The sequence below is a fragment of the Hemiscyllium ocellatum genome, chromosome 10 (genome assembly GCF_020745735.1).
Source record: "Hemiscyllium ocellatum isolate sHemOce1 chromosome 10, sHemOce1.pat.X.cur, whole genome shotgun sequence".
NCBI classification, from domain to species: Eukaryota; Metazoa; Chordata; class Chondrichthyes; order Orectolobiformes; family Hemiscylliidae; genus Hemiscyllium; species Hemiscyllium ocellatum.
In genome coordinates this window covers 79,269,077-79,282,634 of record NC_083410.1, presented here as the reverse complement: position 1 = coordinate 79,282,634, position 13,558 = coordinate 79,269,077, and the positions used below count along the sequence as shown (strand labels likewise).

Genomic DNA, 13,558 nt, shown 5'->3' with positions numbered 1-13,558 from the left:
CTGGGAAAGAATGGATATAGAATGTGACTGAATTAACACAATCTCACATTGATGTAGGAGTTAGTTTTGGAAATTTCATTACACAGAGCCTCTGTCTCACATTAGTACAGATCATAATATCCAAATATCAGAGTTTCACTAACTGGAAGTACAATTAAACATGGAAGCCACAGTCTGATCCTCTCAGCTCTCAGTCAATTGAACATCGAAATGAATTGTTATAATATCCTGTTATAATCACAAAACTACAAAAGGCAGGTATAAAATGGAAAACTGTCATTAATAACAATAACATCCTCTGTGGATAATGTTTGAGGTCTGGAGATTTAGGACAGTAGTCAGGGATAGGACAACATTTGAAAGTCACACAAATTCTGTTGAGTGGAAATGGGGAGAATGGGTTTCCAGGGGAAACTTTCACGTTGTGACAGAGGTTTAGGTGTAGATGGTTGGGGAGTAGTCAGTTAAAGCCGTCAAAACGTGAGTATATCAGGAAGATGGCTTCAAATGGCAAACCTTTGTTAATTCAAACATATTTAGTTAGTTGTGCATAATTCCTCAGGAGTGGTGTGTCGCTTAATAATATATGCTATTCATTTGACTGCTGCTAAGTTAACTGACTGCTTACCTAAGATTCAGTACCAGATAGGTAGACATTTCAACCAAATAAATATTGGAAAGACTGAAGCCATTGGTTTCAGTCCCTACACCAAACTATGTTCTGAAACGTTAGCTTGCTTTCTTTCCATGGATGCTGCCTGACCCACTGTGATTTTCAGCATTTTTTGTTTTCAGTTCCCCATGCGTGTCCCTGGCTCCATGCGTGTCCCTGGCAAAGGTCTGAGGTTACGGTGAATGGATTGCAACCTTAAATTTAACCCTATGATTATGACCTCCTTCTTGTGTCATCAGTATGACCACTGATCCATCTAAACTATGCTTGACTTTGCCACTTGTCATATCTCATCTGAAACAATCTATCCTCTCTTTGTCACTTGACTATTGAAGGTTGGTTAGCTTAGTCAACTGGACAAGCAGTTTGCAATGCAAGGTCAAAACAACAGCATGGTTCAATTCCTGGACCAGCTGATGTTACAATGAAGGACTCTCATTCTCAGCCTCATTCTCAAGATAGCAGATCATCTCAACGCCTTCTATGCTCGCTTTGAGCAGAATTTCACCAGCAAGGTAACACTTATCCTAACAAGTCCTAACAAACCTATCCCAACAGTCACTGCATCAGAGGTCAGATCAGTTTTCCTTCATGTGAATCCAAGGAAAGTGATGGGACTGGACAGAGTACCAGGCCATGCACTCAGAGCATATGCAGATCAACTGGCAGAGGTCTCCTCGGACATCTTCAAACTCTCCCTGCAGCAGGCCACTGTCCCTGACTGTTTCAAGAGGGCCAACATCATCCCTGTGCCTAAGAAGGATCATGCAGCATGTCTCAATGACTATCGCCCAGTAGCCCTAACTTCGGTGGTCATGAAGTGCTTTGAAAGGCAGGTCATGGCATTGATCAACTCCAGCCTTCCCACTATTCTTGACCCACTTCAATTTGCCTGTTGGACCAAAACATCAACAACAGATGCCATATCACTTGCTCTTCACTCCTCTCTAGAACATCTTGACATCAAGAACAGCTACATAAGAATCTTACTCATTGAAGGCTGAACTGTAGTCAACACTATTGTCCCCTTGAGACTGATTACTAAACTTAGTGATCTCGGACTAACCCCACTCTCTGCAACTGGATCCTCAGTTTCCTGACCCACAGGCCACAATCAGTGAAGATTAGGGACAATATTTCATCCTCATAACACTCAACACTGGAGCCCCCTTGACATGTGTACTCAGCCCCCTACTGTACTCACTATATACCTATGACTGCATTGCCAAATACCAGACTAATGCCATTTACAAGTTTGCTGATGATGCCACTATAGTCGGTTGAATCTCAGATGGCGACGAAACAGACGACAGATAGGAGGTGGAAGACCTGGAAAAATGGTGCACTAAGAACAGCCTAGCTCTCAATGCTGGCAAAATCAAGGAACTCATTATTGGCTTTCGGCGGGATGTTACTCAGGCTCCCCTACACATTAACAGCACAGTGGTGGAACGAGTGGAGAATGTCAAGTTCCTGGGAGTCGTCATCCACAACAAACTTTCTTGGACTCTTCATGTGGACGCATTGGTTACAAAGGCCCAACAATATCTCTTCTTCCTCAGGCAGCTGAGGAAATTTGGCATGATGGTGAATACCCTTGCCAACTTTTATAGGTGCGCCATCAAGAACATTCTATTTGGATGTATCACTAGGTGGTATTGTAACTAAACCATTCAAGATCGGAGATGGTTAGAGAGAGTGGTGAACTCGGCCTGGCCAATCACAAAGGCCAACCTCCCATCTATAGAATCTATCTACCAAGTCCGCTGTCAAGGAAAGGCTGCCAGCATTCTCAAAGATCATGCCATCCTGACAATATTTTTCTACAATCTCTACCATTAGGAAGAAGGTACAGAAGCCTGAACACTTGCACCAGCCAGTTTTGAAACAGTTTCTACCCTACTATTGTTAGAATACTGAATGGACTCACAAAGTCTCAACATTTGCCTGCATCTGTGTTTTTGTTTTTGCCACTGTATACCTATTACTTACTTATCTATGCTACTTAACTCTGTGATCTGCCTGTATTACTCACATGACAAAGCTTTTCACTGTGCCTTTAGATTTTGGATTAGTTACAGTGTGGAAACAGGCCCTTCGGCCCAGCAAGTCCACACTGACCTGACAAAGCTCAACCCACCCATTCCCCTACATTTACCTCTTTACCTAACACTATGGGCAATTTAGCATGGCCAATTCACCTGACCTGCACATCTTTAGACTGTGGGAGGAAACCGGAGCACCCGAAGGAAACCCACGCAGACACGGGGAAAATATGCAAACTTCACACAGTGAGTCGCCTGAGTCGGGAATTGAACTGTGAGGCAGCAGTGCTAACCACTGTGCCACCGTGCCTTGGTACACGTGACAATAAATTCAATTCAATTCCCCTAACCCTACTCTCTCCTCTCACTTGAAGTGTAGCGACTCTCAGTTTAAACCACCACTCGTCATCTCTCTCTTTCTAAAGAGAGAGTGGAACTGTGGTGACTTTACCTTTACCGTCAGGCTTAATTATTTCAATATAGTCCTGATTAATGATCCACAGTCTACCCTCTGCAAAATTGTGTCATTGACCATGCTTTTGGTCATCTAACCTAGTATGTCCTTAGCCAAGTGCAAGTATCTGAGCTTGTGCATAACACATATGATTCTTGTGATGGTGAAACATCAGAAGGAATCTCCTCTGAGGATTTATTACCCATAAGGTCCATGGAATTCTGCTGTGTGTCTAATGCCCAGTGAGAGATAAAAGACACATATTTGCACTTGTCATTATGAAAGTGATTCAATTTCACTTGCTTGCTGAAGTCAAGAGAACATAGTTGACTGTTATATAAAACATGTGTGTATGCTATTTTGTTCTGTCACCAGTAAACTGAAAAGTCTCTTGGCCACAGAACAAAGATGCATCTATTTTTCTGCATTTCCACCTCTGCTTTTGTTGACTGTGATGGTCCACCTCTGGTTCCTTCCCTTTCTGTTTTGTTCTGCATTCTTCTTTATTCAACAGCAGGAGTTGCAACGGGAATGACTGACTGCAATAGTTCAGCTGATAGATGGAGTGCATTTGGTGAAGTTGACTGTCAGTGGTGGTTAGATACATGAGGATATGAGAAATTTTGCTTGCAGGGAAAGTGGACATAATACAATCATAGTGATATGCAGCACAGAAATGGGCCCTTCGGTCCAAATTGTCCATGCTGACCAGATATTTTAAATAAATCTTGCCCCATTTGCCGGCATTTGATCCACATCCCTCTAAACCCCTCCTATTCATCCAGATGCCTTTAAAAAATGTTGTAGTTGTACCAACCTCCACCATGTCTTCTGGCAGCTCATCCACACATGCATTACCCTCTGCATGAAAAGGTTGCCCCTTAGGTCACCTTAAACCTGTGCCCTCTAGTTTGGACACCCCCACCCCTGTGAAAAGACCTTACCTATTTACCCTTTCTATGCTTCTCATGATTTTACAAACCTTTACAAGATCACCCCTCAGTCTCTGACATTCCAGGGAAAATAGCCCCAGTCTATTCAGCCTCTCCCAATAGGTCAAACCTCCAACCCTGGCAACATCCTTATAAATCTTTTCTGAACCCTTTCAAATTTCACAACATTTTTCCTATAGTAGGCTTTTATGGGAGTACAGAGCAACTGGTTCACAAATTTAAAAGTCTCTGAATTATTGACTAACAAGAACAACTTGAGACAACAGATTTAAAAAAGGCTTCCTTTGGGCTTAAGGAAGGAGGAAGAGACATGAGAGAGAAGGAGAGTGAGAGAAGAAGAGAGAGAGAAAGAGGAAAAGAGAGAGGTAGAGAGGAGAAAGAAAGAGAGGGGAGGAGAAAGAGAGAAGGAGAAAGAGAGAATGGGCAAGAGAGAGGGGGAAGATGGGGAGGAGAGGGGGAAGAAAGAGATGAAGGGCAAGAAAAGGGGGAAGAAAGTGGGAAGAAAGTGGGAAGAAATGGAGAGGGAGGAAGAGAGGGAGGGGGTAAGGGAAAAGGGAAAAGCAATGGGAGAGGGAAGAGAGGGAGCGGGGGTAAAGACAGTGGGGGAAGGAAGGGAAAGGAGAAAGAGGGAGAGGGGGAAGGGAGAGAGAGGGTCAGAAAGATGGGTGGGGGAAGAAGAAAGAGAGGGAGAGAGAAAGAGAGGGAGGGAAAAACAGACAGACAAAGAAGTAGACATACGCATCTGCTCTATTCTGTAGTCCGAAGGCTTCTGCCTGTATTGTTCATACCCATAAGATATCTTTTATGGGCGCCACGGTGGCACAGTGGTTAGCACTGCTGTCTCACAGTGCCTGAGACCCGGGTTCAATTCCCGACTCAGGCGACTGACTGTGTGGAGTTTGCACGTTCTCCCCGTGTCTGCGTGGGTTTCCTTCGGGTGCTCCGGTTTCCTCCCACAGTCCAAAGATGTGCGGGTCAGGTGAATTGGCCATGCTAAATTGCCCGTAGTGTTAGGAAAGGGGTAAATGTATGGGTGGGTTGCGCTTCGGTGGGTCGGTGTGGACTTGTTGGGCTGAAGGGCCTGTTTCCACACTGTAAGTAATCTAATATTCTGCTCCATCAGTAAGATGTCAGTCAGGTCCATAATAAATGTTTTAAGAAGTTAGCAGTGAGGATCACATTTTCAGTAGTCACCTGTTTTTACTCTAATCTGGCACTATGACACGACGTTCTGGTTTAGGCCTGACAAGGCTAGTGGTGAGGTGGAAGAGGGTAATACACACATGAATACACATTGTTGAATGTAAAACTGTAGCTGCTTGTCCTGAAGTGTGTAGGTCATTAATGTAACACAATACACCTGCTACTGACCTCCTGGGCACACTTTGTAAAAGGGTTTTTCTCTCTCCTTATTGATTCCTATTGTCTCCAGAAGGGGTGTGTGTATTAAACAGGATGCAATCTTTGTTCATCCTGAATCGAATGTCAAAGCCAATCTTTTCCTGCTTCCAGTGTTCTCCAAATTCTGTGATTGGATTGGCCCACTAAATATTGGAGTTAATCTAATGTCATGTTGTGTTCAGTAGACCCCCTGCCACAGAATCCATGATGAATCCAGTAGTAAAATGATATTTAAGTGGTTGTGTTGAAAAAAAAAGAATATAAATGCCTCTGACAATAATGTAGAATTTACTTCTGAATTTCTGTCCTAGCCAAATCTAAATGTGTCTCTATGTTAATCGCAGGACTATTGTGTCTGACAGAATTGTGATAGTGAATTATAGGATCCGTACAGTGTGGAAACAGGCCCTTCGGCCCAACAAGTCTGCACCAACTCTATGAAGAGTAACTCACGGGACCCTATATTTTTGCTCCTAACTAATGCACCTAACCTATACAACACTGAACACTATGGGCAATTTCGCATGGCCAATTCACCTAACCTACACATCTTTGGACTGTGGGAGGAAACCAGAGCACCCAGAGGAAACCCACACAGACACAGGGAGAATGTGCAAACTCCACACAGACAGTCGTCCAAGGCTGAGATCGAACCTGAGTTCCTGGCACTGTGAGGCAGCATGCTAACCATTGAGTCACCATGCTGCCCATAGTGGTGACGAGTATGGAAACACAGCGGAGTGGAAACTTAATGAGATGAGTACGAATTGTGATTAATGAGTTATAGGGTTTGGAAGGACTGAACATTGGTAGGATGTATTATTCTAGTGATCAAGAGAGACTCTTCCAAAAGGTTGATCAGTTACAGACTTTGGGAGATGAGGACTCACAGTACTCTTTTGGAAGTCTGAGACAATTAACAGCAAAGTTAGCTGGACCCCCCAAGCAAAAGATTTCCCTCAGTTGTAGAGACAGAGGGGAGAGGCAACAAGCAGAAGCTGGAGAGGGTTCAGAAGAGATTTCCAGGATGTTGTCAGGTATGGAAAGTTGAGTTATAAAGAAGGGCTGGCTAGGTTGGGACTTTCCTCACAGGTGCGTAGGAGGTTGAGAGGCAATCTGATAAAAGTTTATAAAATAATGAGAAGTACAAATAGAGTTCATGGTGGTTGTCTTTTCTCTAGGATGAGGGATTTCAAGACTCGGGGTCATTTTCAAGATGAAAGAAGAAAGATTAAAAAAACACATGAAAGGCAATCTTTTTACACAGAGGATGCTGTACGTGTAGAATGAACTTCCTGAGGAAGTGGTGGATGAGGGAATAATTACAACATTTAAAAGACATTTGAATGGATACATGAATAGGAAAAGTTTGGAAGGATATGGGGCAGGAGCAGGCAGGTGGGATTTGTTTCATTTGAGGTTATGTTCGGCATGGACTGGTTGGGCCGAAGGGTCTGTTTCCATGCTGTATAACTTTACGACTCTATAACATGAAAATATGTCAGTGTGAGGAGAAAGGAGGCAAAGGCAATGGGTTCGTGACAACAGAACAGGCAACAAGGTAGTATGACGCTGAAGCAATTTGTGTCACAGTGGCCTTATCCTGGAGAAAAATCTCAGACTCGATGACAGCCAAGAACAATACATAGCTACAATTCGAGTGTGATAGATAAGTGGAACAAGTCTGACTGAAATAATTCAATGGACATAGAATAACAGGAAAGTGTTACAGAAATAAGTATTGTAGATAATGCAGTGCAACTTTTTTTTATTGTTTTATTCCAGATAGATTTGGATATTGTTAAACAATTACTATTTCAAGTTAAGCTGGTGGGGTGAAATAATTTTACAATTGCTTGCTATCCCAAACATACAATGTAATAATACTCAATAATATTATCCAATGATGAGATCTTGCTCAATTCACATTACTTTCATCCAGTAATGCCTGAATCTGTCCCTCAGTTTCAAAGTGATGTTAACTCAGTGCGGCACATTGATCTTCTTGTGATTGAACAGGTTGATTCTTAATCCACAGATCTTCAAGCACATGGGGTAGGGTGTAAGGTTATAGAATCCAGGATGCAAGATTCGCTTCCTTTCTTTTTCTGCCACTGTTCAGTTTTATTGTTAATGCGTTGGGGCTGAAAGTGTGATGCAGTTTGGTGAATAAGTTATCACCATTCTAAAAATGTCAGGTTCCTCCCAGTTATTGAGCTTACTGCCAACATGCTTCAAGGACAGCATCAGAGTGTCTTCAAAGCATTTTCTTTGTCTTCTTCTGGAATATTTGAAAGTTCAGCCTAGCTTTGGAAAGTACATTTAGTAGAGTCTACATAACACACCTTTCAACCTTACCTGCGTTATTTCTGTTGAGAAATCTAGTTGAGAGACCAAGGTTTACAATGCTGAAGACCAACAATACTGAACTAAGTAGGCCAGAAAATCAGGTAAATTAAGTACTGATCATTTGTTACCAAGGTGAAATTTTACAAGGTAAGTCTAGTGGATCGCAAATGAAAGAGAGGTAAAAGATAAAATGTAGAAAGTGGGATAAATCAGTCAACCCCTTAAGCCTAGTTTGTTATTCAATTAGATCACAGCTGACATTGAACTCAATTTATCCATCTTGGCTTCACAATGTAAATATTGAAACATTCAACAGATCCTGTAGCCACAGCCTTTTGGAAGAAACAGATTCCAGATTTTCAGTACTGTTGTTTAAAAAAGTAGTGCTTCCTGATTCACTCTTGAATGGTCCAGCTGTCATTTTAAGATTAGAGATTGTTATGGATTTCTCCACCTGTCAACTTTCTAAATTTAAGGGAATATGACCATCAAGCTGTCCTTATAACTTAATGTTAAAAACCACAACACCAGGTTATAGTCCAACAGGTTTGATTAGAAGCACACTAGCTTTCGGAGCGTCACTCCTTCATCAATGGTACCAATCTGAAGCTAGTATGCTTCTAATTAAACCTGTTGGACTATAACCTGGCATTGTGTGATTTTTAACTTTGTACACCCCAGTCCAACACCGGCATCTCCAAATCATGTCTTTTAACTTAATCTTTTACTATCTGATATCATGTCAGGCAGCATCCAAGGAGCAGGAGAATTGACGTTTCGAGCATGAGCCCTTCTTCAGGGCTCAAGCCCGAAACATCGATTCTCCTGCTCCTTGGATGCTGCCTGACCTGCTGCGCTTTTCCAGCAGCACATTTTCAGCTCTGATCTCCAGCATCTGCAGTCCTCACTTTCTCCTATCTGATATCATGTGAGGGAATCTGTGCAGTATCCTCTCCAAAGCTAATACATCCTTCCTGAGGCACAGAAAATAAATCCAGGTAGGGTCTGATCAACCCCTTACACAATTGAAACATTTTCATTTTTATAGTTCAACCCCCTTGACAAAAAGGCCAACACTTCATCAGCTCTTTGATTACCGTTTTTACTATGCACAAGCTGTGAGTGAGTTTTTAACCTTGACTACAGAATCTCTTTACTCCTCCATAGTTTCTAATCCTTCATTGTTAGGTAAATATCCTGGTTTGTCTGTCTTCGATATAAAGTGATGATTCCATTACCCACGTTGAGATCAATGACCACAGTTTTGCCAGCTTTTTAGTGATGATAGAGAGTGGAATGTTGGCCTATTGGCATGTGAAGACATTGGAGGTGCTTAATGCCTCACTGCCATTATGTCATTTTGCCAGCGGTAGGAAGGTTGGCAGATTGGAGCCAGGTGACAAGTGCCATTATCTTGTGAGCATTAAGGAAATACTGGCAGATTGGTACCATTGAGAATCTGTCAGTTTTTATCTGACAGCATTCACTCTACCATAGTGAGAAGAAGCCCTTGATCGATTGAGCACACAATAACTCATTTGGTCAACCTGCAGACAGCTACACCACCCAGGTTCCCATTGCTGATAATATGCCATGTCTACGAGAGGATTTTGGGCCATTTGGTAAAATTCAGCTTTTAGAGAAAGCTGAACGTTCCTCACAAAACTGAGGTTCTGAGTGCAGAAGTGTAGTTTTATTATTCAGTCACCAGGAAAAGAAGCATCAGATTATCACAACATACAGTCAGGAAATGTGGTCGCAATTCAGCAACATAATTACTAATCAAATCTGGTTTTACTAAACTAAATTAGCTTATATATTATAATAAGAACAGATGGCTCATGTCAGGAAATATTGCACTTTTGGAGGTGCTGTCTTTCAGATCCGAAAGTAAAACTCAACCTTCTTTTTCAAGTGGGTGTAAAGTGTCGCACCTCTTTATTTGAAGAGCAGTTCTGATGAAAGTCCATCATCTTAAATGCGCATTCTGTTTGTTCGACCATTGCTTCTGATTTTCACTATTTCCAGAATTTACTGTTTTATTTTGGAGTTTTGATATCCACAATAGTTTTCTTTCATTTAAAATGGACCATTGGCAAAAATACAATAACCGTTATCCTTTGCGCAAATGTTAATTTCAAAGCTGCAGATTATGGTGGCCAACATGCTTATTTTAAGCAAATTGATCAAAGCCAAAAATGAGTTCCATTATTTTTCAGGAAGTTTCATGCCTACAGTTGATCAAAAGATTTATTGAGTGCATGCAGTTTGTTATACATCACAGTAGTGTCTTGATGTATAGTCATTTGAATACTTGTCTTGATTGGGTCCTGACAGAGCGGAATTTTTATTGTGTTTCAGTTACTTTATTACAGATCATATAATTTACTTCAACTGTAGCCTCTCTGATCATTGGAGATGGAAGTGATTTTTAAGTGTTAATATTTTGCATATAGACAGTAAATTGTATTTGCGCATGCATGTCTGCTCTAAGCAGTGTGACTCTATTTCCTCTTATTATGTGATTTCTTTCCTCCAAATTCACAGCATGGCAGCAAATATCAAACTCAAAAGAGCCATGAAAAGCAAGTAATTCTGTTTTCTTGAAACTTTTACAAAAAGCTATCTTGTGTCTCAAATGGAGAGTTAGCCACAATCACCAGTAGCATTGTAGTTCAAATGTGCTAATTATCTAATCATACACTTAGCTGTCATGGTATACAATTTCTGAAAAAAAACATTTGCTGTGTTACAGAAATGTAATACTTCTCTGGCTGTTTTATACATCATGTCATCAATGATTTGTTGCCACTAATTGTACAATGAGACACTAAGTTCACTTCATCCTTACCTCTCTCGATCTTGTTCAAGGAGGTTGGTAAAGTCATCGCTCTTGTTCATATAGTCTGTGTGCTTGTGTTTCTCATTCTCCAGTTCATACACAGTACGCCTGTGACACTTCTCAGCCAGAAGTAATTGTTCCAACATACGCCGGTAGGTCTCTCTGTGCTTCTCCACCAGCAAATCCAACTGCAGATACAGGGTAGATTCATTAAAATCAGGCTGGACTGTCCTAATCTATCTTGAATGAATTATAGTCAATCCTGATACTATTCTCCACCATCATCCACACTAGCAGACCGTCTAGTGAAAGATCTGCTAAAATCAACAAGGAACGAGAACCCCAACTGATCATCTTTCTTCATTCAGCAATGCTGAGGCTGTGCTGATCTTTGATAAGATCAGCCATGCTATTAAGGGACAGGCAGCACCATCCAGGTTCTGTGGCTATCATCACATCAGACAGTATATTAACCCATTGTCTCAGAGGGGGAATCAGGCACTGACCTGTGAAACATAATCGAGTGTGGATTTTCACATTTTATGGAACAATACTGCCACCATCTAAGTTAAAACTTTGTTGTAACATGGGGAGATTTTTGACAAAAATTTTATTTGTCGTTGGCTATTTGATCTTTCTTTTAATTCGTTAATGGATGCAGGCTTCATTAGCTGGACTAGCATCTATTACCTGTCCCTAGTAGCCCTTGAGAAGATGGTGATAAGCTACCTTCTTGAACTGCTGCTATTGTTAGGGAGGAAGTTCTAAGATGTTAACCAAGCAATACTGAACAAATGGCCATATATTTCAAAGTCAGTATGGTGAGTGCCTTACAGGGAAAATTGGTGGTATTCTATATATTTGTTGCACTGCGGTTGGTAGGTGCTGTGGAATGAACGTTGGCAAATTTCTGCAGTGCACCTTGTCGGTAGTACACATTGTTGCACATGTACATCACTGGTGGGAGCAGGTCACTGTTTGTGGATATGGTGCCAATCAAGTAGGCTGCTTTACCCTAGGTATGTGGTGCTGGAAAAGCACAGCCGGTCAGGCAGCATTTGAGGAGCAGGAGAGTTGACGCTTCAACCAGAAGCTCTTCATTAGTGATGTGTGGGGATGGTGTGACAAGGGGTCTGAGAGATAATTGGGACGGGGTTGGGGCTGTGGGGGGGGGGGGGGGGGAAAGAGTGGGGAAAGGTATAGGTAGATGAAGGTAAGGGGTGATGGTGATAGAGTGGAGAGTGGAGCAGATAGGTGGGAAGGAAGGTGGACAGTTCAAGAGTGTGGTGCCAAGTTGGAGAGTTGGATCTGAGGAGTTCAGATTAGAAAACTGGTGAAAATCAACATTGATTCTGTGTGGTTGGAGTGTCCCAAGGTAGAAAATGAGGCATTTTTCCCCCTGGCGTCAGATGGCTAGGATTTGGCTGTGGAGGAGACCCAGGACTTGCACGTCCTTGGTAGAGTCAATGTCGATTGCTTCTTGAACATTCTTGAAGCTTCATTAATTCAAGCAAAGTCATTTTTATCACACTCCTGACTTGCGCCTTTTAGATGGTAGATAGGATTTGGGGAGTCAGAAGCCAAGTTACTCACTGCAGAATACTGAGCCGCTAACCTACTTTATATGGTTAGTATTTATATAGTTAGTTCAGTTCTGTTTCTGGTTAATGGTGACCAGTAGGATGCTGGTAGTGAGGGGATTTAGTGAAGGTAATAGCATTCAATATCAAGGAGTGATGATTAGGTTCTTTTGTTGGAAATGTCAGCCTGAGCCTGGATATTGTCCATGTCTTGCTTCATTTGAACATGGACTGCTTCAACATTGAGCAGTCATGATTAATGCTAAACATTGTTCATTGATAATTATACATTCTCAATTCTGACCATATGGAGGCTAGGCCATTGATGAAGCAGCTGAAAATGGTTGGGCCTAGGATACTATCCTGAGGAACTCCTGAAGAGATGTTCTGCAGCTGAGATAACTGACTTTCAACAACTATAGCCATCTTTCCATGTAACAGGTATGACTCCAACCAGCAGAGAGTTTTCCACTTGATTCATATTGTTTTAGATTTGCTTGGGTTCCTTGATGCCATGTTTGATCAAATTTGATATTTATGTCAAGGGCAGTCACTCTCACCTTGCTTCTGGAATTCGGCACTCTGTCCATGTTTGGACCAATGCTGTAATGAGATCAGGAATGAGTGGTCTTAGTGGAACACAAACTGGGCATCAGTAAGCAGGTTATTGCTGATGAAGTGCTGCTTTATAAAGCTGCAAATATCCCCTTTTAAACACTTTAATGACAATCAAGAGGAGACATAGAATGATGGCTGGGTTGAATATGATGTAATTTTATTTGTAAGGCTATTTTCGACATTGGGAGAAAGTGAGGACTGCAGATGCTGGAGATCAGAGCTTAAAAATGTGTTACAGGAAAAGCGCAGCAGGTCAGGTAGCATCAAAGGAACGGGAGAATCGACGTTTCAGGCATAAGCCCTTCTTCAGGAATATTTTCAACATTGTTGGGTAAATGCCAGTATTGTAACAGTGCTGAAACAGCTTGTCTTGGGCTGCAGCAAGTTCTGGGTTACAAATCATCATATTATTGCCAGCATGTTGTCAGCCTGCTATCATAGCATTTGGAGCATCTATTGCCATCAACTATTTCTTGATATTATGTGGAGTGAATTGAATGGGCTGAAGACTGGCAACTATGATGTAAGGAGCTTTCAGTGGAGGCCAAGATTAAGGATCCTAATCAGCACTTCTACAAATGCTTCAGCGTTATCTTTTACATTGATGTCTAGGCTCCTTATCCTTGGGAATGGGGATGTTTTT

General features: G+C 41.8%; 1 protein-coding gene across 1 annotated transcript in view; it reads right to left on the bottom strand.

The window, feature by feature from the left end:
* Nucleotides 1-13,558, bottom strand: part of LOC132819472 (filamin-A-interacting protein 1-like) — a 237,659-nt gene that overhangs the window by 93,092 nt on the left and 131,009 nt on the right. Inside the window, exon 4 of the mRNA XM_060830998.1 lies at nt 10,727-10,905. Within this exon, the coding sequence (XP_060686981.1) occupies nt 10,727-10,905 (179 nt within the window). The remainder of the gene's footprint in view (nt 1-10,726; nt 10,906-13,558) is intronic.